At 41.8% G+C, this 27,683-nt stretch overlaps 1 protein-coding gene across 1 annotated transcript; it reads left to right on the forward strand.

Moving 5' to 3' along the window:
• The first annotated feature begins 3,602 nt into the window (after nucleotides 1–3,602).
• NDUFAB1 (NADH:ubiquinone oxidoreductase subunit AB1) lies at nucleotides 3,603–26,870 on the forward strand. The gene is made up of 5 exons (XM_030211151.1): nucleotides 3,603–3,780; nucleotides 7,265–7,387; nucleotides 14,472–14,559; nucleotides 26,116–26,226; nucleotides 26,748–26,870. The coding sequence occupies exons 1-4, from the start codon at nucleotides 3,640–3,642 to the stop codon at nucleotides 26,205–26,207; spliced, it is 444 nt and encodes a 147-aa protein (XP_030067011.1). The 5' UTR covers nucleotides 3,603–3,639; the 3' UTR covers nucleotides 26,208–26,226; nucleotides 26,748–26,870.
• The last annotated feature ends 813 nt before the right edge of the window (nucleotides 26,871–27,683 follow it).

The raw sequence follows: 27,683 nt of genomic DNA on the forward strand, positions 1-27,683 counted from the left end.
ACCACATACTAGAAAACCACAAATGGGAAGAAGTGATATGGTCAGATCACAGACAACTCACACAATACAATGGAAAAATAACACAGAAAACCTAGCACACCACACACTTTCACAACCAGAGGAGAGGTGGACTGTCAAACCTTCTGGACAACAGTGTTGGATGAACATAGCAATATACAACTTGCCAACAGCCATGGGAGCCGACTCTGTGGGTGCTTGAGCACCCCTGATATTGAGAAAATTCCTTGTATGTGTCCAGGGAGGGGTTATTTCCATTGGGCTTAGCACCTCCAATAATTTTGAAAACTTGGCTCCTATGCCAACAGCCACTTCATGAGAAACTGGGACAAAGTAAGTGAAAACACACTGAACAAAATAGCACCACTCAAAAAGAAATTAAGAAACAAAAAAACAACCACATCCATGGTTTAACAACGAGCTATTATAAATGAAAAGACTATGCAGGAAATTAGAAATAAAACAGAAACAAACAAAACCATATGGAGGAAAGCCATAAGAACATATAACAGCAAAATAAAGAAGGCAAAAGTGGAATACTATAGCACATACGTGAACCAGGAACAAATCAACATGAAAAAAAATATTCAAACTTATGAATAGCTTACTGAAAACCCAAACCATACTAGCATCAAATGAAACACCGCCAACAACTGCAAAACAGCTTGCACTATATTTATTTATTACATTTATAAAGACAAGAATAAAACTTGAGAAGTCACAAACATCCATCTCAGACTTCTTACACGATAGTGAAACCAAAGATGATAGCACCATAGCAGATAGAATCTGGTCTGACTTCAAACCACCCTTAACCAAAGCAGTTAAAACACTACTGACAAAATATGCACATGCAAACTGTATGTTAGATAATTGTCCCAATTCCATGATGAAAAAACCACCATACTGGGTCATCAAAAACCTTACCGAACATATCACACACATGTTCTTGAAGGGACAATTCCCATCTGACAAGGGTGACATCGTACCTCAATCCCTAAAAACACAAACAACATCGGTGACATCACAGACTACAGACCGGTAGCCTCAATACCACTATTGACCAAAACAATTGAGGGTCTGGTAGCACAACAACTAATGATTCTCAATCCTTCACAAGTCTCAATCAGGATTCAGACCACAACTTAGCACAGAGATGGTCATAACCACTCTGATAACTAAGTTCAGAAGTCTAATATGTCAAGGACAGAAAATCTTACTACTCCAATTTGATATGTCAAGTGTGTTTGACCTAGTAGACTACACAACACTAATATAAGAATCAATGGATCAGTGGCAACATGGTTCAATGGATTCCTAAGGACCAGATCGTACATTGTAAAAATTAATAACTATCAGCCTCTTGGACCTCAAAATGCGGGGTACCACAAGGCTCACCATTATCACCCATACTGTTCAATATTATAATAGCCCCACTCAGCAAAAAAGTGGAACAAATGGGTTTCAACCCATTCATATATGTGGATGATGTCACCATCTACATACCTTTTAACAACAATATCACAGACATACTAGACAAGGTCAAAAAAGGCCTGGACCTTATGGAAAATTGGGCCACAACCTTCAGCCTCAACCTAAACAGAGACAAAACTAAATTTCTGGTTCTATCCAGTCCACACAACCCCACATTATACTAAAGATTTACAATCAATCACCAAACCTAACAAATCGAAACATGACTAAAAATGCTGGGAATCATTCTTAATAAACATCTAACTATGGCTAGTAGGTTTCAGCAGTAACATCAACTTTCTTCAAAACACTATGGAAACTGAGAAGGATCAGAGACTATTTTCCAAAACAATCATTCCGGCTAATAGTACAAATGATGATTTTATCAAAACTAGACTACTGTAATGCAGCATATGCAGGATGCAAAGAAAATACACTGAAATCGTTGCAAACTGCCCAAAACATGGCTGCAAGGCTAATATTTAAAAAAATCGAAATATGAGAGAGCAACCTCACTTCTTGAAATATTACACTGGCTACTTATAAAGGCAAGAATAGTTTTCAAAATAAGTACTCTCATCTATAAAATATTATTTGGAATGTCCCCAGAATATACGTTAGACCTGATTGAATTATTCCCAAGAAATGCAAGCCAGAGGATATCTACTTCTACTTAATAAATTGCAGAAAAACAATCTACATGGCTGGATTTAGCTACCTAGGCTCCAAATGGTGGAACTCAATACCCAAGGCCATAAGAAGCATCACCAATTATCTACAGTTCAGAAAAAAAACTGAAAACACACCTTTTCAAAAACTTTTATAACTAACAACAGACTGCAACTGATCTAAAACACTTCTAACTGTAACATCACTTAACTGTAAAATTAAAAGCCACTTTGAATCGAAACTTTCTTTTGGAAAATGGTGGGATACAAAAATATAAATAAAGGTACAGCGGCGGCTAAGAAAGCAAATACAATGGTAGCAAATATTAGGAAAGGAATGGAAAACAAAAATGAGGACGTTATAATGCTTTTATATAGCTCCATGCTCCATGCTCCAACCGCACCTCAAATACTGTGTGCAATTCTGGTCACCACATCTCAAATACGATATAGCAGAATTAGAAAAAGTACAGAGGAAGAGCAACAAAACTGATAAAGGAGATGGGATGACCTCCCTATGAGGAAAGGTTGAAGTGGCTAGGGCTGTTCAGCTTGGAGAGGGCTGAAGGGCGATATGATGGAAGTCTATAAAATAATGAGTGGAATGGAATGGGTGGACCTGAATTGTTTGTTTGCTCTTTCCAAAACTACCAAGACTAGTGGGCACTCAAGGAAGCTATTAAGTAGTAAATTTAAAACAATGCAGAGAAAATATTTCTTTACTCAAGGAGTAATTAAACTCTGGAATTTGTTGCCAGAGAGTGTGGTAAAAAGCAGGTAGCTTAGCAAGGTTTAAAAAAGGTTTGACTAATCTCCTAAAAGTCTATAAGCCATTATTAAGATGGACTTGAGGAAAATCTAGTGCTTATATTTATAGGATAAGCAGCATAAAATGTCTTGTATATTGTTTTTGGCCACTGTTGAAAACGAGATACTGGGCTTGATGTACCCTCAACATTTATGAGCACTGAGGTTGAGGAGCAAGACAAAGGACAGTCAGCAGGATCCCTCTGCAGGAGGTTATACAGAGGGAAGGAAGCTGTCGTGGTGCTAACAGTAGTTGCACCCAAAGGTGCCAACTCTGTGGGTGCTTGAACACCCCCAATATTTGCAGCAATTCCGTCACTTTGCCTAAGAAAAGGCAATTTTGTTGAGTACCTGTATCAATTTTGAAAACTTGGATCCTATAGTTGCACCTAAAAGTGTGTAATATTTAGCGGATTTAAATGTTGGATAGCAGCATTTATCCCCCTCCCCCCCCGGTACAATACAAAGGGAGGAGGAAGTGAGTTTACAGCAATTCATGAGCGATTTGTACGGCATCTCCTGTGTGGTCCGCATTGTAACTGTAGGGGGCGCTGCAGCGCACTAGCAGCTGTGTAGCCCCGGAGCGCGCCTCTGCTTTTCTTGTTGCGACGCTCTAGCCGCCGCCGCTCTTTTGTCGCGACCTTGGCGTGGGGCATTGTGGGTAATTAGTGTCATGGCGTCTCGTGTCCTTTCAGGTTGTGGCCGCCTGGCGCTATCGGGGCTTCGGGCTGTTACAGCTACGTCCAGGCTCGGCCATTCGGCCTCCGCTGCTCTCACCTCCTGCTCTGTTGCTGCCCCGCTTCGCTTCCAGCAGGTAAAGTCTGTCCCTACTGGGGGGGAGCGCGGTATTTCGGGGGGGGGGGGGGTCTTAATCGCTGATCCAGACCTGGGCTTGCCCCATTGCATGTAGGGACTTGTGGTTCTTATTCCCCCCCCCCAAGGATTCCCAAAGAAAAGCAAGGCTACAAGTCCCAGCATGCATTGTGGTAAATCCAGGACTGGATCAACCCAGGAGGGCAAATCTACATCCAGTTGGCAACTCTTAGACTTTCCCTCACTGGGTGTCAAACTCATTTCACTCACTTTCAACCCTTTCGCTGGTCTGGAGTTTAACATAGTAGATGACGGCAGAGAAAGACCTGTACGGTCCATCCAGTCTGCCCAACAAGATAAACTCATATGTGCTACTTCATGTGTATACCTGACCTTGACATTTGGCCTTGCCATTTTCAGGGCGCAGACTGTAGAACTCTTGCACTCTCTGAACCCTTTCACTCATCAGCAGTGTGTCACATTCATCTCGCACTCTCTGAACCCTTTCACTCAAAGAATGTCTCGCACTCTCTGAACCTTTTCACTCAAGAGTGTCTCACACTCATCTCACACTGAACCCTTTCATTCATCTCGCACTCTCGGAACCCTTTCACTCGTCAGGAGTGTGTCGCACCCATCCCGTACTCTCTGAACCCTTTCATTCAAGAGTGTCTCGCACTCATCTCACACTGAACCCTTTCACTCGTCAGGAGTATGTCACACTCGTCTCGCACTCTCTGAACCCTTCCACTCAAAGAATGTCTCGCACTCTCTGAACCTGTTCACTCAAGAGTGTCTCACACTCATCTCACACTGAACCCTTTCACTCATCAGGAGTGTGTCACACTCATCTTGCACTCTCTGAACCCTTTCACTCGAGTGTCTCGCACTCATCTCACACTGAACCCTTTCACTCGTCAGGAGTGTGTCACACTCATCTCGCACTCTCTGAACCCTTTCACTCAAGAGTGTCTCGCACTCATCTCACACTGAACCCTTTCACTCGTCAGGAGTGTGTCACACTCATCTCGCACTCTCTGAACCCTTTCACTCGAGTGTCTCGCACTCATCTCACACTGAACCCTTTCACTCGTCAGGAGTGTGTCACACTCATCTCGCATTCTCTGAACCCTTTCACTCAAGAGTGTCTCGCACTCATCTCACACTGAACCCTTTCACTCGTCAGGAGTGTGTCACACTTAACTTGCACTCTCTGAACCCTTTCACTCAGGAGTGTCTCGCACTCATCTCATACTGAACTCTTTCACTTGTCAGGAGTGTGTCACACTCGCACTCTCTGAACCCTTTCACTCATCAGGAGTGTGTCACATTCATCTCACACTCTGAACCCTTTCACTTGACAGGAGTGTGTCACACTCATCTCGCACTCTCAACCCTTTCACTGCTCAGGAGTGGGTCACATTCATCTCACACTCTTTAAACCCTTTCACTCGTCAGGAGTGTGTCACATTCATCTCACACTCTCTAAACCGTTTCACTCCTCAGGAGTGTGTCACACTCATCTCGCGCACTCAACTCTTTCACTTGTCAGGAGTGTGTCACACTCATCTCGCGCACTCAACCCTTTCACTTGTCAGGAGTGTGTCACACTCATCTCGACTCTCAACCCTTTCACTCGTCAGGAGTGTGTCACACTCATCTCACACTCTCTGAACCCTTTCACTCGTCAGGAGTGTGTCACACTAATCTCTCACTCTGAACCCTTTCTCTCAAGAATGTCTTGCACTCATCTCACACTGAACCCTTTCACTCAAGAGTGTCTTGCACTCATCTCACACTGAACCCTTTCACTCGTCAGGAGTGTGTCATGCTCATCTTGCACTCTTGGAACCCTTTCACTCATCAGGAGTGTGTCACGCTCATCGCGCACTCTCGGAACCCTTTCACTTGTCAGGAGTGTGTCACACTAATCTCGCACTCCCTGAACCCTTTCACTCGTCAGGAGTATGTCATTTGGAGGGTCTTTCAGCTAGTCTGAGCCCCTTCATCGGTCTTAAAGAGCGTATCACATTCATTTGAAAGTGCTCTCACAGTGTCTTAGCTGCTTCTTTGACTCGTTAGGAATTTGTCACTCATTCGAAGGCTCTGTAACTTTCTTGCTCCTTAAGCATGACACAATTCTAATAAGTGAGAGAAGGAGCTCTCTTCCTCTTTCAGCCCCCTTCTGTCACTCAAGAGTGTGCCATGCCCATTTGGTGCCTCTCAATTGGTGATCTCCTTTTTTCTTTGCAAGTGTTCTTACTGTGAATGTGTCACACCTTCTGAGCCCTTTCTCTCACTCTGAGTCTCAGTACCAGTGCAGAGATCCTGATTACTACTTTAAAGAAGGCAATCCTAAGAGATGAAAAACCAAGTGGTCCTATCAGAGGGACCCACTGGAACAGGAGCGAGACCACTGAACTTCATTATAGTTAATTTGTTTTTCTTCATTAACTGTATCCCTGCAGGTAAAGATGAGATTCATGCATTGCTACCTTTATGGTAATGTTTGTGTATATTAACACTTTAAGAGCTCCAGGAGGAAGCTGTGTTTGGAACAGTGCCAGTGTTCAGGCAGGCAGTAGGAGTGAAATAATCTCTGTCATGCCCTGGAATAGAAGTGAGGCGTCAGTAGTGAATCTGAGAGTGAGATAATCTGTCATACTCTGGAATAGAAGTGAGGATCATTTATATCACCTGTGCAAAATTAGCTCACAGGACACATTATGGATTACAAGAAGACCGAACCAATTTGGAAAACATTGAGAGCTCACAATATCATTTTTACTATGTTGGCGAGCCCCTGTCAAAACAAGGTTAAGACAGTTTTATTTATCTTTATCTAGTTGAAAATATCAGTAAGATTTATTAACCACCTTGATAAAACCAGGTGGATTTGGAAACATTACGTTTTCAGTTTCATTGTAGCCCAAAAACATGCAATGTAATGAGGCTAAAAGGACAAAGATAGATGCTAAATAAAATGGGGAGGGGGGAATTGCCTTTCGAGAGACAAAACATTCTGTAAAATTGAAGCAGAAATTTCCTCCTTGCAAACAAGTATCAGAAGGCATTCCAACCACAGGCTGGTTTTACCTTTTACACCAATATTGCCAAGCCTTGATAATACGCCATGTAGAAGGGGTTCATAATATGAAACTTGAAAGGGGCTGTCTGATTAGTAGTCCTTGGAGGGGGGGGGGGCTCCCCAGTGGTGATGGTAAGAGCAGTAACAGAATTCAGCAAGGTCCATATTAGGAAAGGGAGAACTAGAGATTGACTGGGATCCCAGCCATTGTACCAGGAAGCTCACTGGGTAGACTAGAGGCCTTACTGTTCTAGTCGGCCATCAATTTTCTGTGAAAGAAGAAACTGTTGACATGTAGTAGAGTTTTGTTCTTGTTAAAATTAAAGCAGATCATGTGAAGCGCATATGCTGAAGGATAAATCTTGGATGTTTGACTGCCCTGTTCTCTTGGTTTTAGGTGTTTAGTCCCTTTGTACAGTCATGTCGGCATTATGCAGATTTGCCACCTCTGACCCTGGGAAGCATTAGTGAGCGTGTCCTGTATGTCTTGAAGCTCTATGATAAGATTAATCCAGAAAAGGTAGGAATTTGAAGCATTTAAGCCAATAATTACTTGTACTGTGGAAATTATTTATTAGTCACTTATATCAACAGGTTCATCAAAGCAAGATGGTCCCAAACAGGACAGCAGTGACGTTTAATAGAAACCCTCACCATGACATACAAAAAGTAAAAATCAACTCTTATCACCAGTCCACCAGCATGAAATAGCCATTCTCAAAACCATCACAATAAAAATATATTGTATTTCTTGCTTGTGTCTGATCCTAATGAGGAGATGCATAACCTCTATTCCATTGATCCCTCCTGGATAAAGTAGTTTGTTAGCTGCATTAGTCACTTTAAAAGTAATAAATAGAAATAAAAAGAGAGAGAGAAAATAAGGTGATACCATTTTTTTAATTGTCAGAGACAATACATCCTGTAATCAGCTGTCAGTATAATAAGTAGTTGTTAGTTCGCCTCCTCTTCCATACTAGATGAACAATAAAATTCTTTTGGACCAGAGCTAACAGGCCTGACTGAAGAGCCAAGTCTTCTTGCTTTCAGCAAGCACTCAAAGTTCTTTCACTGAATGCAACTTTATTTAACACAGGGCTAACACAGAAATACTCTATTCCAGATTGTGGAATGTTTAATACCTTTAAATAAGAAAAATAGCTAAGATCTGCAGTGAGAGAGAAAACAGTCATTTATCCAGAAGGTACACTAGCCTTAGTACATAAGTATTGTCATACTGGGAAAGACCAAAGGTCCATCAAGCCCAGCATCCTGTTTCCAACAGTGGCCAATCCAGGTCGCAAATACCTGGCAAGAACCCAAAAAAGTACAAAACATTTTAAACTGCTTATCCCAGAAATAGTGGATTTTCCCCAAGTCCATTCAGTAACGGTCTATGGACTTTTCCTTTAGGAAGCCGTCCAAACCTTTTTAAAACTCCGCTAAGCTAACCGCCTTTACCACATTCTCTGGCAACGAATTCCAGAGTTTAATTACACGTTGAGTGAAGAAACATTTTCTCTGATTCGTTTTAAATTTACTACATTGTAGCTTCATCGCATGCCCCCTAGTCCTAGTATTTTTGGAAAGTGTGAACAGACGCTTCACGTCTAACCGTTCAACTCCACTCATCATTTTATAGACCTCTATCATATCTCCCCTCAGCCGCCTTTTCTCCAAGCTGAAGAGCCCTAGCCACTTTAGCCTTTCCTCATAAGGAAGTCGTCCCATCCCCTTTATCATTTTCGTCACCCTTGTCTGCACCTTTTCTAATTCCACTATATCTTTTTTGAGATGCAGCAACCAGAATTGAACACAATACTCAAGGTGCGGTCGCACCATGGAGCGATACAAAGGCATTATAACATCCTCATTTTTGTTTTTCATTCCTTTCCTAATAATACCTAACATTCTATTTGCTTTCTTAGCCACAGCAGCACACTGAGCAGAAGGTTTCAGCATATCATCAACGACGACACCTAGATCCCTTTCTTGGTCCGTGACTCCTAACGTGGAACCTTGCATGACAGCTATAATTCGAGTTCCTCTTTCCCACATGCATCAATTTGCAGTTGCTCATATTAAACGTCATCTGCCATTTAGATGCCCAGTCTTAAGGTACTCTTGTAATTTTTCACAATCCTCCCGCGATTTAACAACTTTGAATAACTTTGTGTCATCAGCAAATTTAATTACCTCACTAGTTACTCTCATCTCTAGGTCATTTATAAATATGTTAAAAAGCAGCGGTCCCAGCACAGAGCCCTGGGGAACCCCACTAACTACCCTTCTCTATTCAGAATACTGACCATTTAATCCTACTCTCTGTTTTCTTTCTTTTAACCAGTTTTTAATCCACAATAGAACACTACCTCCTATCCCATGACTCCCCAATTTCCTCTGGAGTCTTTCATGAAGTACTTTGTCAAACGCCTTCTGAAAATCCAGATACACAATATCAACCAGCTCACCTTTATCCACATGTTTGTTCACCCCTTCAAAGAAATGTAGTAGATTGGTGAGGCAAGATTTCCCTTCACTAAATCCATGTTGACTTTGTCTCATTAATCCATGCTTTTGGATATGCTTTGTAATTTTGTTCTTAATAATAGTCTCTACCATTTTGGCCGGCACCGACGTTAGACTCACCGGTCTATAATTTCCCAGATCTCCTCTGGAACCTTTTTTAAAAATCTGCGTTACATTGGCCACCCTCCAATCTTACCACGCTCGATTTTACGGATAGATTACATATTTCTAACAATAGCTCTGCAAGCTCATCTTTCAGTTCTATCAGTACCCACCTTTTCACCACTGCTTTTGGCTCCTAGCCACTACTCAATTGCCCTCTCCTTGTTCCTTCTCACCAAGTACTTCCCTTGCCCTTAATTGTCTTGTCTGTCTGTATTTTTAGATTGTAAGCTCTATTGAGCAGGGACTGTCTCTCTGTGTCAGGTATTCAGCACTGCGTGCATCTGGTAGCGCTATACAAATGCTAATAATAATACTCTGGGATGAATACCATCCGGTCCAGGAGATTTGCTACTCTTCAGTTTGTAGAACTGCCCCATTACATCCTCCAGGTTTACAGAGAATTTATTAAGTTTCTCCGACTCGTCAGCTTCGAATACCATTTCCAGCACCGGTATCCCACCCAAATCTTCCTCGGTGAAGACCGAAGCAAAGAATTCATTTAATCTCTCCGCTACGGCTTTGTCTTCCCTGATCACCCCTTTTACTCCACCGTCATCTAGCGGTCCAGCCGATTCTTTGCCAGCTTCCTGCTTTTAATATACCTAAAAAAAATTTTACTATGTGTTTTGGCCTCCAACTCAACCTTTTTTTCAAAGTCCATCTTAGCCTTCCTTATCAGCGCTTTGCATTTGACTTGACATTCCTTATGCTGTTTCTTATTACTTTCAGTCGGTTCCTTCTTCCATTTTCTGAAGGATTTTGTTTTAGCTCTAATAGCTTCCTTCACCTCACTTTTTTTTTATTTTTTTTTATTTTAAGATTTTTATTCAACACTTCAAAAATTATACAATACACGCAATTGCAGCCCTTCACTTCACTTTTTAACGACACTGGCTGTCGTTTGGTGTTCCGTCCTCCTTTTTTAATACGCGGAATATTGGCCTGGGCTTCCAGGATGGTGTTTTTGAACGGCATCCACGCCTGATGTAAATTTTTGACCCTCGTAGTCGCTACTCTAAGTTTTCTTTTCACCGTTCTTCTCATTTTATCATAGTCTCCTTTTTTAAAGTTAAACGCTAATGTATTTGATTTCCTGTGTATACTTACTTCAAAGCTAATATCAAATCCAATCATATTAAGATCACTGTTATCAAGTGGCCCCAGCACCATTACCTCCTGCACCAGATCATGCGCTCCACTAAGGACTAGGTCTAGAATTTTTCCTTCTCTCGTCGGCTCCAGTACCAGCTGCTCCATAAGCTGTCCTTGATTTCATCAAGGAATTTGCCTCCCTAGCGTGCCCCGATGTTACGTTTACCCAGTCAATATTGGGGTAATTGAAATCACCCATTATTATTGTGTTGCCCAGTTTGTTTGCGTCCCTAATTTCCTTTAACATTTCTGCATCCTTTTGTTCATCCTGGCCAGGCGGACGGTAGTACACTCCTATCACTATCCTTTTGCCCTTTACACATGGAATTTCAATCCACAGTGATTCCAAGAAGTGTTTTGTTTCCTGCAGAATTTTCAATCTATTTGATTCAAGGCTCTCGTTAATATACACTGCCCCTCCACCAATTTGATCCATCCTATCACTTCGATATAATTTGTACCCCGGTGTGACAGTGTTCCACTGGTTATCCTCCTTCCACCAGGTCTCAGAGATGCCTATTATATCTAATTTTTCATTTAGTGCAGTATATTCTAACTCTCCCATCTTATTTTTATCATGGATGGTTGTCTATTGTCTATATACTTTTTAATATGGGTATGAATGTTTTTGCAGTTCTTTTCTATCAAATTAATAGTAAGTAAACGATTTCTTAGGCTCCTGGCATTCACATATAGACATTTCAAAGTATGTTTGTTGTTGCTATTTACATGATGCCTAGTACTTGACAGTATTAATTTGCAATCTTTTGTCTGATTTTTATTTTTATTTAAGGACACCTGATCTACTACGGTCTCTTTTGCAACCTCACCATCTCCATCCTGTTTATATGTTTGACATACTTAACAATTTGTAAATTTAAACTTCATTACTGTAAAAATGTCCAATAGTGGCGTTTAAGTGCATTAGAACACTTACCAGTAGAAAAAACAAAAAGGATTGTATACTGATTCTGGCTGCAGCTGGTGCGTACATGCCTTTGCAGTGAGTGATCTCTGCATTCAGGTTGTTCACATTTCCTACCAGAAGTGCTGGACTTTTTGTCTTTCTGCTTTGGGCAGAGGAAACAGTGAGTTGCTTCCTTGACTGCTACCGTCATTGGTATAGGGCAGGGGTAGGCAACTCCGGTCCTCAAGAGCCGCAGGCAGGTCAGGTTTTCAGGATATCCACAATGAATATGCAGGAGATAGATTTGCAAGCACTGCTTCCATGGTATGGAAATCTATCTCATGCATATTCATTGTGGATATCCTGAAAACCTGACCTGCCTGTGGCTTTCCAGGACCGGAGTTGCCTACCCCTGGTATAGGGGTTTCTGGCACTCTGGTCAGTTTCACCGTTTCTTTGCCTCCTCTCGTGCTTTGTCTTTGCTTGCCATTCTGGATTCAGGGCAACGAAATGAAAAAGGCATTCAGGGCACTGAATAGTTGATCCCGGGACGGAGAGGGTGTGAGATGCCTGGAGCATGAGGGTGTGACTGGAAAAAAGTTGGCTGGTGTTTGTGTGCAGGGAGCGGACTGGAAAAGGTGGATGAGGTGTAGGGGTGTTTGTGTTCGTGCATGCATCATGGGAACGGGGTGGAAGTCTGTAGGAAGGTGCATGGGAAACTGCTGTGGTAGAGGATATTTCATGCCTAGAGGGAGATGCCAGCCCTTATAATGGGGAAATTCTGCACAAGAAAATTGCAAATAATGTGTAGAATTTTCAATTTTATTTGTGCAGAACTCCTCCTGGAGTAGATTATTGGGGTCACTTTTGACCTCATGGGACTCGGTGTTGAAGCAAGCAACAGGTGCCACCTAGCAAATAATTATGAAATATGGAATAGCACAAAGTCATGAAAAAAGTTCTTTAAAATGTACACAACTCATCATACACACTGGCCCTTCTAGGGTTAAGCAAGTTGAAATAGCAGAAAACTAAGCAACATTCTGGTGTTTGCAGTTTGAGATCTAATTAAATGTAGGAAATAGTTGACTGAGTTGACAGCGAGAGGAAGCCAGCTCCCTGGCTGATAAAGCAAGGTCAGGCTACAGATTGCAGGGTCAGTCGGGAAGTACACATTCTGGCAATACTTATAAAAACACTTGGGTAGCAACATACCCTTAAAGGTAGCTGGATTCCCCTTCACTATTAGAAAATAATATTTGCAGTTTGTAAGTTTGTTCGCTTTAACAGTAAAGTTCTCTGTCTGAAATAATTGCCTGCAGTAATGTCTTTCTCAGCACAATGCTGCTTTTCCTTACTGTTTGGCCACCTTGGAGTGAGCTGTTGATTATATGTATGTGTTCAACCCAGCATCCCATCCACTTTCTTGTTTCAAATCAGCTCCCTGTCCTGCTTACTGCAGGTGTGGATTCTGGTGCATTTTATGTAATTATTGAATACACAGACTGAAATGTAGGCAGATAAAGATCATACAGCCTTTCCGGTCTGCCCATCCATGCCATATACTCTTCCCTATCGCTCCCTTAGGGGCCTATGATCAGAAGCAAACACGGGCGCTAGAGGGTATTAGCACCATACTAGCTCCCACGTTTGCTCCTGCCTCTGTAATCGGAGCCCACGAGCATGTGAAACAACCCTTTTATGGTAGAGAAAGTCCCGTCCAGTGCATCACCATTTTGAATGCGGCGCTGGAGGGAGGAGGGAGTGCTACTCGTTTTCACAGACGCTTCTGAACCTCGCCACCTCCTCTCTGTTCTTTCACTTCTTTCATGAGGGACTCAGGTTGAAGGCATCTTGCACAGCCCATCTCATGGGATCACATTTTCTGTCTGTACAGATGTGGAAGCTGTAACTGAGACAACAGTTTTGCTGACATGTTTCTCAGCCATACTGCAATCGCAGAAGTATTTGCACCTGTAGAAAGAAAACAGAAAAAGCTCTACCAAAGTCTGTAACTTTTCCTTAGCTGCCTTCTTTTGTGTAAGATCTAACCTTCAGAACTGTGGGGACTTCAAAAGAGATTATTTAGGTCACCTCTGTTTTTGAAATGGAGGTCAAAAAAGAAATCTTGAAGCAAGTAAAGAAGCTCCTTAAAGAGAACATTAAACCAAGACCTCTCTACTAAGATAAGGGGGGAAAAAACCCCCCAGTTTTCCCAGCAAGATAAAATTAGAATTTAAATAAACCCATTCCTAAAATAAACAAAACAGACACAGCACTTGTTGCAAAAAGAAATCTACTTCAGTCTAGAATGTCTATCTCCTAATTGGCTGGAGAGTTTATAAGTCAAAGATCAGCCTTGGGTGGGAGGGAGAGAATTAAACACTAAAGAGAAACTTTCCTCAACTGGAATCTGTGCGCTAAACTGTAAAACGCAACCGAAAACATTAAACTGGACTCTAAAATACTATTTATATAAAACCCTAACAGAGACTTAAAAGGCTACACTATTGTCTAAATTGAGTTTGCTAAATGAGTGGAATAATTTAACAACAACAACAAAAAAGAATATAAAATGACCTAGTCAACCCCAAGTTTACCTTTTCTCAAGTTTGAGTGCAATTTCTAGCAGGTAAGATATGTGAGTGAAGTTTTCCTCTCGGCACCTGTATCATTCTGAAAACCTGGAATCATCTCCTGAGGAAATCCCCGGAACAGATGGTTGTTGTAATAGACTTGTGGAGCCTATAGTCTTATATAAAAGTGGAAATGTCATCTGCCTTGTGTTGTTGTTTTCTAAGATTTTGTTCATGTTTTTATTGTTCATCTCTCAATTGTGCTTTCATTTCAGCTCACGGTTCAGTCTCACTTTATGAAAGATCTTGGATTAGACAGTTTGGACCAAGTGGAGATCATCATGGCTATGGAAGATGAATTTGGTAACTGAAATCCATAGCTTCTCTCTAGCTTCATTCATGCAAAGCACATAAATCGATTCAAAGCATTTCTTGCCACTAATGTGACAGTTTAATATTGGAAATCGTAGTAATTGTTTTTTTGTTGCTTCCCTAAAAGTGATTATCCCCCTGTCAGTGGGCTCTGTCACTCCCTCTCCCATTACTGATCCTGGTGTCTCTGGGGCATCCAGTCTCTGACGACTGTTTGTGAACTGATTCTGCCAGGAAGTGATTATCGTTGTGTGTATACACTGTCTCTGAAACTAACACTACAGCTACTGTGTGGTTAAAGCAGTGAGTGCAACTGGGTTTAAAAGAGGCTGGGCAAGTACCTGGAGGAAAAGTCCATAAACATTAGTAAGATAGAGGAGTCGCTGCTTATCCTTGGGGTAAGTAACATGGAGTTGAGCTACTTTTGGGGGATACTGCCAGCGCCTGTGACCTGGATAGGCCACTGTTGGAAACAGGATTAGACTTAATGGACCTTTGGTCTGACCCCAGTTAGTCTACAGAGCACAGAATATAAGTTGCTTGTATTCTGTGTCTTGCTCAGAGGCAGAAATGTTTGTACAAAATGCAGGCTCCAGGGTGAAGTTCTGTCTAGGTTTATTTAACTTGGCATTTTTTTTTTTCTATTAACTAATTTTCATGCACTTATTTTTCAGCATTTCTTCTCCCAACTTTACTTGCTTTTTGCAGCTTGGCAGTTGATCGTAGGTCTGGGTCTTAGCCCTGGTCACTGCTGTGCCACCTGGCCCTGGCGACTGTCTAATCCCTTGTCTCATCAAGCCTTTTCTTCATCTTTTTGGGTCTAACGACAAATGTTAAGCACTCGGGCGACCTGGCATCCAGATTGTTCGATGTGGTCCATCCAGTCGGCCCATCAGGGTTGCTGCAGAACATGCAGGGTTACCTCCTCTGTGCCTTTGTTTTCCTTTGATCTCATCCTCTTGCAGATAGGTGTAGGATAAATAGAGGATCCCATTTTGAGTTTTCTCGCTGTTTTGTCCCATCCACTTTTACCAGGAGGGTGTTCCTGGAAGCCATCACCCTTTTGGTGAAAAAGTATTTCCTGGAGTTGATGTTAAGCTTATCTTCTTTTCATTTCATGTCCATCTATTAAAAAGATTTGTTTGCTCATTAACATCTTTCAAGTATTTAAACATCCTATCACCCCTGTCTCTTCTCTCCTAGTCAGGAGACTTGAGTCTGGTCAACCTCTCAATACACATCACAGTATCCTGGAAAATAATGACTGCAGTGGCAAATATCCCTCAACTTTACTTTATAAGAAATATAAAATACTTTATTAAGCTGTATTAATAAAATAAGTCATCTTGTCCCTTCCTCTGGTTCTACTGCTTTCTCTCCTTTCTGAAGCTGACATGAACCAGTTCAAGTCCCTGGAGTTCTCCTTACGAAAGAGCAGACAAGTAAAGGATTGTCTGCCAAATTATTTTGTGAAGTAACACTAAATCTTGCAAAGAAGCTTCTCAGAGCCTATGTAGCAAACAACAACACCAGTTCTGAACATACAAATATCAGTCACACTACCTTTAGAAAGGCAGCAGTGACTATACAGAACGGCAATATGCTTCCTATTGGAAAAGCCAGACAAGTCGGACTCCTGTGGATCCACGCACAAATTACATGCCAGCAGAATCTCTTACCGTGGTCACTCAGAACACAGACCAGTCTTCAATTACAGAATAATTAGAAAAGGAAACACTGAGAAAGCACATTCTCTGTAAGTAGTACAGTGGAGGAGTAATACAAATTAAAAGGGATTATCTGCTGTAGGGAGCAAAATACAAGATTACTTTCTGCCCACAAGTAAATTATCTGGATACCCAAGAAAATTTTAAAAACTTGTGCGACAACAGTGAGCTGTATTTTCAAAACACAGACTTACAAAGTTGAGGCATATTTTCAAAGCACTTAGATGTGTAGCAACCTATGGGACTTTGTAAGTCTAAGTGCTTTGGAAATGAGCCCCATAGTAACCTATGGAAATTTAAGTGCTTTGAAAATGAGTCTCATCGTATTACTGGAAAACAATCGCAGAGGTATGGTATGGTTGCATTTTCAATATGGTAATACTAGAGCCCAGCTAAGGAACAGGTTATTTCACTGGACCAAACTTGCTTTCCTTGTGCCATCACCATCCAGCTGGATAGACTGTGTCTTAAAAGGTGGAGGATAAAGGATTTTTTTTTTCACATTTATATCCCACATTATCCCAAGGAAACTCGAGTTCAGTGTGGCTTATATTTGAAAATATAGCGAGACAGACTAATAGAATTCATTTATATAATGGGAGCAAATAGATGGATATGTCTGAAACATTTAACAAAGTTTTTAACATCCTTTAATGATGCTGCATGTTCAGGAATCATAGCCAACATGCACACATCAGAACAGGCATCTATACACACATTCTACATAGTACATCCAAAGCTTAATTTTTATTTTCTCATTTCCATCTTCCAAAATTCTAGACAGCAGATGTAGAACCCAAAGCAGTTCAAAACAAAGTAAGAAACAACACAGTTTATACCTAATTGTTCAATCACCCTTAGGATTCACCTTTGGATTTAAAAAGCAAAACAGTATGCATGTAAGGACTTGATAAACTAATTAAAACAAAGTTTAATGCAGATGCCCTTAATATGTAATATTTGGTATCAGTAATGAAACAGTGATGGAATATTCACATAGGAAGCAGCCTGAGCCAACAGATTTATTTTCCACTGAACATCATTAACTTTGTATGATCTTTGCTTCTAATAGTGTGCTGAATTGGACAATGTTGCCACATTCAGACTGACTCTGGACAGAACTTCTGTATGAAGGAAGCCCTTCCCTCATTATTCAATACCTCTCTATAAACTAGTAGTAATAAAACAAGGCAAGTGTATTTTTATAATATACCACTGCTATCCACAAAAGAAAAGGAGCAATTTCCCACATGCCATCTTTGCCTTTTGATGTAGGCACAGAAAAAAAAGATGATAAATGATCCCAGCTCTCAACCTAATGTTTTGTTTTTTATTGTACTTATAAATAGTAAGTCTGATTGTTAAGCACCTGATTCTCATAACATGTCTGTTTTGGTGGCCCTTTACTAGGTGAAAACATCTCTGCATTAATACAAGCAGTCCCTATAACCAGCCCCTCCAAATGACACGATGATTTACAATGTAGAACTAATTACTCAATACTTCCCGCGTACATCTGCATGCTGCAAAGCCAGCAAGTTTGAAAATATAAGCGAGATCAAATAAAAGTGTTATCAACAATAAAGGACAACAGCGTGGATAGAGCAGCTCATAGATTTGCTTTGTTTTGTGTGAACGGGGACGACCGACAACTGTGAGAAGGAGAGGGAAAGGGAGACCAACCTAATTGGCTTCAGCTTTTTGACGTCTCCTGTTCGGCTCCCTTCACCACTGTCCTTCACCGCTTCCTTCACTGCTGTCCTTCAATTTTCTGGTCCACCAGCAGCACCTGAAACACGCTGTCTTTGGTGGCCCCAGAAGTTCTCTCTCTGTTGCAGCGTCCCACTTAGGTGGCAGGACAGGAAATTGTAGCAGAAGGAAAGCTTCCGGGCTGCCGAAGGCAGTGTGTTTACCTGGCTGACGCTGCCAGCTGCCCAGAAAATTGAAGGACAGCGGTGAAGGACACAGTGGTGCAAGGAGCGGTGAAGGACAACGATGCAGGGAGTGGGAGAGCAGCCAATAGTGCTTAAAACACAGGCACTTGAGTATCCATCAGGGTTCGTGGGCCTGAGGCTGGAATGGGACTTGCCCCCAAGGCACCCCTATAGCTATGCCACTGCCAGTATTTAGTTATTTATATCTTTTATTTGTAGCATTTGTATCCCACATTTTCCCACCGTTTTGCAGGCTCAGTGTGGCTTACATTTGCCGTAGTGGTGGTTGCCATTTCCGGGTAACAGAATTACAAATGGTGTTGCGTTAAGGTGCAACATTCATGTTGACATACATTTGCCGTAATGGCTGTTGCCATTTCCGGGTAAGAGAATTATACATGGTATTGCGTTAAGGTGCAAACATGCATGGTGATATACATGGAGCATAACATAACATAAGGTTTAAAGTGGTAGTACTTAGTCATTAATAGCAAAGAGGCTATACAGTCATGAAGTAAGATTTCGGTTTTGTATAGATCTTGCATAGTGCTGTTATTTAGTATTTAAGATGAATGTTTGTTGTATGCCTTCTTGAAAAGATCCGTTTTCAATAGTTTTCGGAAGATGGTTAGGTCTTGCGTTATTTTTATGGCTTTCGGTAGTGCGTTCCATATCTGCGTGCAGATGTATGAGAAACTGGTCGTGTATGTGGATTTATATTTTTGTCCTTTACAGTTAGGATAGTGGAGATTGAGGAGTGTGCGTGATGATCTCTTTGCGTTCCTCATAGGCAAGTCTATATGGTCTGACATGTAGGTCGGGGCTTCCCCGTAAATGATTTTGTGGACCAGGGTGCACACTGTGAACGCAATTCGTTCTTTTAATGGGAGCCAGTGTAGTTTTTCTCTTAGGGGTTTGGCACTTTCGTATTTCGCTTTCCCAAATATGAGTCTGGCTGCTGTGTTTTGAGCGGTTTGAAGCTTCTTAATGATTTGTTCTTTGCATCCAGTATAGATGGCATTGCAGTAGTCTAGATGACTGAGTACCATTGATTGCACTAGGCTGCGGAATACATCCCTTGGGAAGAATGGTTTGATTCTTTCACGTTTCCACATTGAGTAGAACATTTTCTTTGCTGTGTTTTTCGCATGGTCTTCGAGTGTGAGATTTTGGTCAATTGTGACTCCCAGAATTTTCAGGCTATCTGAGACCGGCAATGTATAATCTGGGGTGTTTATGGTATTAGGTTTATTTGTGTTATACTGTGAGGACAGACTGAGACATTGTGTTTTTTCTGCGTTTAGCTTTAGTTGGAATGCATCCGCCGATGAGGTCATTGTTTGGAGGCTTTGTATGATTTCGTTTGTGATTTCGGTTATGTCTTGTTTGAACGGGATGTATATCGTGACATCGTCTGCATTGATGTATGGGTTGAATCCTTGGGTGGATAGCGATTTGGCTAAAGGTGTCATCATTAAGTTAAAAAGGGTTGGTGAGAGCGGTGATCCTTGTGGTACTCCACATTCAGGTTTCCATGGTGTTGATGTTTTTGAGTTAGAAATCACTTGTGTCATCGGTCAATTTTTGATCCAGTCCACCATCTTGGGACCTATCTCCAGGGCACCTAGTTCACATGTAAGCCTCCTATGAGGAACAGTATTAAAAGTTTGCTGAAAACTTAGCACGTCCAATTCATGCCGTTTATCTAGTTCTCTGGTCACCCAGTCAAAGAAAGCCAGCAGTGCTGTCAAAGTACCTAACACAGTAGGTACGTGAACCAGTGAAAGTGACTTGCCCAGTATCAGAAGCAGGATTTGAACCCTGGCTTCCTTAGGGCTAGGCCAATTGCGCCATCCCTATCGCTTGGTCTGTTGCTCCCTATAGTGCAGACAGCAAGAGCAGGTTCTGGTCACAGTAGCTTCATGGCAGAAACTTTTCACTATTCATTTCTGTTAAATTAGAACGACTGCTCTATCAGTCCATGCAAACGTTAATTAGTTGTTGTTTTTTTTTTTGGGGGGGGGGGAAGGGGAACAAATATTATGACGCAGTACTTCACATTTTATAAAGAGGTTAACCAAGAGTTTTTGATTAAACAGATGTATGAAGGTGAGATGTGCTTTGCTGGCTCTGTTAGGCATTTTTGTTGAGCTAGTGAGGCCCATCTAAAATTTTTCTTAGATATGGCTACATTGCCTAAGGGAAGACACTGGTCTCACCTTTCAGTCGGGGACATTTTGATTGTATATGTGGAGAAAGTGCCTGGTCTCTACAATGGTTTGAGGGTGAAATGCTGTGGGAGGGAGTGGGGATGACAACACAAGCAGAAGTTTCAGTGGAAAAGCTGACTTAAAAAAGTAAAGTAATGTAACACTTGCAAAAACCTGAGAGGAAATATATTGATGTGCACCAAACAGGAGAGGGATCTCTGCTGATATCTAATAATCCAAAGGCAACAAAATTGTGCAGCTGGAAAGTGGTCAGAATGGGAGGGAGACTTTCCTGGTAGAAATGAGGATGTAATAATGTCTCCTTCCATTACGTAGCTTCCCACTATTCCAGAGCCTGTGGGATAGTTGTGTCTGTCAACCAGCAGGTGGAGGAAGGGAACTGAAAACTGAGCTCAGTCATATCTCTCTTGGCATCCAGTCCAGCTCCATAGTATTTTCTATCTACAGCAGGTAGATGGGACACACTTTTCAGCCTCTGGTTCTGAGTGATTGCTCCTGGTCCAGTTGGTCAACTGGTTCCCAGTTCAACTTTGCAGGTGGCTTGAGTCTACAGAATCGTATCTGGAGGTCTTCAGATCCCTGTCTGTGGTGCCCTTCAAATTTACTTCTTCCCTCACCTCTCCCCTGTATCAGTATCAGTCTTGATTCTTTCTCACCTGGGGAAAGACTTGTGGAGACTGTGAGCTTGAGGGGAGTAGCTGGCATTGGTAAGTCTGACTAAAGTTTGACTCAAAACTGCTTGGTAGTTTGCAAATTCTACTTCGTGCAGGGGAGGGATCCGGACTCACTGCATGGGACTTTATTGTTCTCCACTTGTGACTGTCGGGTGAATGGCGACTCCTGCAAAGGCAGTTAGGCGGTATTTGCACTTTGGGACCCACCGGACTACGTCAGGGGTTGCAGTGTCTGCACATCAGGAATCCCCTGGGATGCAGAGGAAACATCGGCAGCACGTCTTCAGATTTGGCGCAGCTTCCAAATATGCACAGTTTGATGCAGGAGAGTGCAGGAACGGGTGCCATTTTGTTGGGGACAACTGGCAGTGAGGAACAGCCTCTGTCTGATCACGCGTGGAGCGCAGTCGCCATTTCACAGCCTTAGGGCCCGACAGAGCATTCAGCTACATCAGGATCTTTGTTTTTTTCCGGAGTTTATATTACTCTTAATACCAGGCCTATTTACTGAAGCAGAGATATTTGGAGTTGCTGCGAGACCACCAGGAGTTGGCAGGTGAGGTTATCTCTGCTTCTCCCTCCTTATCTGATGTGGCCTTGGTGTGTTCAGAGGAGCCATCTTTGAAGGAGCAGAGGAGGGAAATGATCTGAATGTACTGAGGTGGTTTTATAAAGGAGTTCAGTGTCTTTCCATTGAAGAGCCTTCTGCTTTGGTATCAGGTATGCCATCTTTGTCAATCATGAGGGGGCTTAGAGGTCCTCCTAAGGCCTTCCTGATGCATCCAGACATTTAAGACCTGACTATCTCAGAATGGGTTTCGCCGGATGCAGGTGTGACAGTAGGAATAGCCATGACTCAACTCTACCCATTGGTTCTGGAGCAGAAAGGTAAATTGCAACTTCCCGGGGTGGACTCTTAGTTAAAGCAGTGACTAAGACCGTCTTGCTGGTGGAAGAGGGCATTGCCGTAAAAGACCTACAGGATGGGAATTCACACAAGCATTATAAATATTTTTTTAAGTAAGTTTTAATGTGTGTTGCATCGTTTGCTGCCACTGGTAAAATGTACTTGTCATCTTTTAACGCAGCGTATGTTATAACTTCAAGCGTACACATTAGCAGATTTTTCTGCACAAATCACATTGCACCAATAATAACTCTTTTTGCAAACACACTTTTTTACCACGTTCAGCTGAATGTTTATAATAACAATCCAAATCACTGCCATCTGGAGTCTTTAAGGAGTTCCCTTTTGTACCGGGCGGCAAGGAAAACATGGAGATGGTTGTGTCATAGGTTTGGCTTTTCTGCATTGGTGACCCCATTCCTCTCTGTCACTGGAAACCCAGCATTTCCACCTGTGATTCGGGGTGGGGGGGGGGGGACTTTTTCCAAGGGTGGAGAAAGGCCTGAGGTATCTGTTTAATGAGGTGGGGGATGAAGGGAAAATCAAAACCTTTAATGAACTCCAAGAAAAACATGGACTGAATCAATCCAATCTTTTTGCGTGTATACAATTACAACATTATGTAAATTCTCTGCAATGGACCGATCTAACAGAAGATGTACAGGAGGTCCTTTCTGAGGTCCTTACCTTGGGGGGAACACAGGGATTGCCTTTATCATTCCACCACAGATTTTTACAAGATAACACACCAGACATTCGCTATAGAGAAAATGGCATCTGCTTGGACTCTGGATCTGGGAATTGAGGTAACTTGCATCATGTTACAAAACTCTATTAGGTCAATTCTCCAACAAGTTATTTCGATTCTGCTCAAAGAGACGTTGTATAAGTTCATTATGAGACTGTTTATTTCACCAAGCCGGGCAAGGCAGGCTGGGTTTGGAGGGGGGGAAGGAAGATGCCCAAAATGTGGGAGGGAACGAGCGCATCTTGGGCACATGTTTTGGCATTACAAGTCTGTGAATAACTTTTGGGATTCCTTAATAAAAATTATATCGAGGTGGTGGAACCAAAAAGTGGAGGTCACCCCAGTGTTGCTATTTGGACAATGGAATGAGGGGAAATCCATCAGTGGAGGATTTGGTTCTTTTCTCAGATATTCAGTGACATTTGACCTCAAGTCAATATTGTGTGTTTGGCTCCAGTCCTCCCCTCCCTGCTTGCAGAGTTGGAAAATGTACATGATGGAACAGTTGAGGATGGACAGATTGGGCATCTCCGATTTGGACAGCATACAAGGCTGTAGGCTCGTAGCAACATGGGCGCCATTTTGGTTGACATTAACTCATCAGGCACGTAGCCGATTGTTTAAACTGAACTGATTCAGGTCACTTAACCTTTGGCGTTCATGATTCATTGTCTCTGATCCTATGTTGATTAATTCCACACCACCATTTAATGTTTTTATTAATTTTTTATATTGTTTTTTTACATTGTACTATGTTTATATCTGTACAGACTCCTGAAGCAGGCACACATGCAGAAACATGGTACTGTGTCGAGCCACTATGAAATACAAGTTTTTAAGTACACATCGAAACTCCTTGGTCTGTTTCGAAGAGCCTGATCCCGTTCCCACTCCTTATTTGGCAAATGCAAGGTGATGCACATTGGAAAGAATAATCCGAATCATAGTTACCTGATGCTAGGGTCTACCTTGGGGGATCAGCACTCAAGAAAAAGATCTAGGTGTTGTCGTAGATAATATGCTGAAATCTTCTGCTCAGTGTGAAGAAAAATCTTCTCCACTTGTCACAGCTCACATTACTGGATCCTTCATGGTGGAGGCAGACTTTGTCAGCAGGTGCTGCTTGGACCCGAAAGAATGGTGTGGATAAAATGAGGAAGTACTTAGCAAAGCTAGAGGAATGGTCTGGTTGTCCTGGTGTGTTGGTCTCCACTACCTGTGTGTAAGCTACCAGAACCTGGATAAGGTAGGCTAAGCTTTCACTTTAATTTTATTAGGATCCTGCTGACTATTAATGGGGAAACCATGCATAGAGCTGTATGTACTGTGGTCTTGTGACCTGTCAGCTACAGGCCTGTGTGGAGTTTGTGTCTGAACCTAACGAGAGACATTATTCTTCGCCTTACCTTCCCTGTGAAGTAACAGGAGTCAGTATTTCTATAGTTCTAGTTTTTATTTTCTCCTTGTCTCGCTGTGTTTTATGAAGACTTCCTGCACCAACTCAGCACACATAATCACATGCAGGTAGACGGCCTACTGAAGCAAAGTATGGCGTTCATGGAGGATCTGTACCCTTTTGTTCTTTTGACTTGACCATTGAAAAGGCTCAGGTAAGACAAAAAGATTATTTTGATTTGATCATCGCTACCTTGCTTCAAGCTTGGAAACGCTCTACATCCATGGCATATACGAGGGTGTGGAGGACATTAAAGGGCTGGTGTTCTGAGGTCGGACTTTCTTCCATCTCTGCTCAAATTGCACATATCTTAGCATTTCTCCATGCAGGCCCTCACAAAGGAATCGGGTTGGGTTCTCTAAAAGTTCAGGTTGCAGCTTGGGCTTGTTGGGAGCCAAGTACAGAAGACCTCTGTTGCGGCTCACTCAGATATCATTCGATTTTTTGCGGGGAGCGGGCTGCTTGCAATTTATTTCGTACACCGTGTCTAGAGTAGAACCTTAATTTAGTTCTTTGGGCTCTTCAGAAGCCTCCTCTTTAGCCATTCTGGAAGGCTTTGAAATATCTTACGTGGAAGACAGCTTTCTTAGTGGCTGTTGCGTTGTCATGTAGAGTTTCAGAGCTTCAGGCTGTCGTCGGGGTCTTTGTCCACTTTTTGGAGACGGGGGTCTCCCTGCACGTGGTTCCTTCCTTTCTTCCAAAAGTGTTATCAGCATTTCATCTTAGTCAATCTGTGGAGCTTTCTGTCCTTTTGCATAGAGATGAAGAGGCTCCAGTATTCTTACTTGAAGTGTAGAGTCTTCATTAGATATTACTTCTGTCGTCTTACTCTCAATTTAAGAAAAATGTAAAAACTCATTTTTTAAAGAGATTTGTTTAAATTTTAGTTTGGTGTCGACTATTTGGGTTTGTATTATTCTTCCCAACATAATGCCTTGATGTTTTACTTATTGTAAACTGCTAAGAACTTGGTGGTTTCAATGATACAGAAATACATTGCAATTGTTGTAATTTAACAGATTGTGTTTTTTGGTAAATGTTAGGTTAGTGAGTTGTTTTAATGTTGTTCTGTTTATTCTGAGTTTATTCTTGGTTTGCCTACGTAAATACTGAGGCGCTGGATTGGATGCCTAGAGAGAGGTGTCTCAGCTCAGTTTTCAGTTCTCTATCTTCACCTGCTGGTTGATGGTCACCACTGATCTGTAGGTTCTGGAATAGTGGGAAGGAGTAATGGAAATATCAGGTAAGATCTAATTTCTCAATACAAGTGATGCAGACTTGGGCATTTAAATCTGTGCACCCTAGTGGAGAGGGGAGATAAGAGAAGCTTTTCAGTGGAAAGGAGCTCCTGGTATGAACCTTAAGGGAAGCAGACTCGGGAATAACATTAGAACACAATTCACACAGAAAAGGTAGTGAATTCATGGAACAGCCTCTCATGGAGGCAGAGAGTAATTATTCAAAACAGGTGTGGATAAGTTTAGTTTATTTTTATTCCATCTTTATCCAAGGCGGATTCCAAGAAGAATGTACATAATCATAAAACACAAACACATAAAAAAGAGTTTCTGATTGCAGAGAAATATTTGGGGGGAGGGGGAGGAGGTACTCAGCAGAAATGAAGCCAGGCAAAGAAGACGGGGGACCATATGCTCTTATATTGCATTCTTATATTTTAGCCCTGATGGAAGTCCTATGTTCTTATGGTACTGGGTGAGGATTTGCTGCTCTTCATGTGTTCAGAATATTGTTGCTTTAGCTAATGTGCTGGATTTGGAAGCACTTGAGGCTGAGAGAAGAACATGTTTAACAGGGAATCCAATGTCTGTTGTGTATTTCTGGACTAATAAAGGCCTTGTGCTCTCTGCAGGATTTGAAATTCCTGATGCGGATGGTGAGAAGCTGATGACTCCACAAGAAATTGTAGATTACATTGCAGATAAAAAAGATGTTTATGAGTGAAATGTTTCTTTGCACCAAAGTGAGTTAAAAAAAAATTTCCTCCGCTGTGTGGGTGTTGGGAGAGAAGATCAGTGGTGGTGAGGGGCTATGTTTGAAGGGGTAGGGGGAGAAGGCATTGTGTAATGCTTCCTTAGGAGAGGCAGATGGGGAAGTGAGGCCGTTTGTGATGATCTCCTGTGGAGGGCCAAAGAGCAAGTAGAAGCTGTGTGATTTGCTTCTTGGAGAGAGACCGAGACCACTTTTGGGGGGGGGGGGGGGGTTGCATCTGCTACAGGATAACTGGCTGGGGGAGGCAGTGCAGAGGAGGGTTATGTGAAAAATCTCTATACACATTATTCTAGAAACTGGTACCTGGATTTCATATTTCATGTAATGTTGCTCCTGAGTAGAAGACAATCTGTTACTTCTCTGTTCATCTCAAATGGAGGGTCAACGACTTCAATGATTAAAGAATTTGCCCTGAATATTCTTGATACTTTGTGTGTGTTCTTGATTGTGAAATGGCAGTTTTATCAACAAAAGAGTTTTTGTCTTTAACAGGAGACTTATTGCCTGGAGGACTGCGGGGCATTTGCCATGCCAGAATGTGTACGCAATGGAAACCCCTGCGCCTCATATTTAAATGTCAGTGTTGCTTTGTAGCTAATAAATGTACAAAATCAATGTGTTTTGTGCTCTTTTCATTTATTTGTTCTTCGCAATGTAGATATCTAGGCAGTTTGCTAATGAAAAGGACTGGTGAGGTCATAAGATGACAGTTGACACACGCAATGTGGGAAAGTTACAGTCCTTGACAGGAAAAAAAAGGGGGGGGGGGCACACAAGTAGGAAAATCGGGTGTTACCACAGGTTTTTTTCTCAACTTCATCCCAGGGTGAAAAGCCGTTTTAATAGCTTTCCTTATCACTGCATTCACCTGCTTATCTATAATTAAAGAAATTGTCAGAAAAATTCCTAAGGTTTTCAGACTCGATTCAAAAAATTAGAATATTTTTATTATTTTTATTTTCTAAACAAATATATAAATCCGTTACAAGAAACCTTTTGCATTAGAAAAGACACAGAAAAAATAGAAAATATTAAGGAAAATCCAAAATTATGACAGAAAAAGTTAAATAGTCCACAAGAAAGTTTTAATACATTATCATTCCGTATATTGTCATTATGTCCTATTAATAAAAACTTTGTTTTATCCTTGAGCCTGAATCCATTGTTCAGGCACATTTAAACAGTCATGCTTGTTCGTTGTAGATATCCTGAAACTCTGACTGGCAAGATATGTTCCAAGGACTGGATTGAGAACCATTACTGTACTCTGATTCTAGGGGGAAGGGGTGGGGGGTATAGTGATGAATTAAGTGATCTTGAAGGAGTTTAAGGAGTAAGAGTGCCACAAGGATGCAGAAGGCCTGTAGATTAAGCATGGAAGGTTAAAGTATTCAAAATTTAAATTTGACACTTGCTGTAAGTTGCTGC

Source organism: Microcaecilia unicolor, chromosome 8, assembly GCF_901765095.1.
Source record: "Microcaecilia unicolor chromosome 8, aMicUni1.1, whole genome shotgun sequence".
NCBI lineage: Eukaryota > Metazoa > Chordata > Amphibia > Gymnophiona > Siphonopidae > Microcaecilia > Microcaecilia unicolor.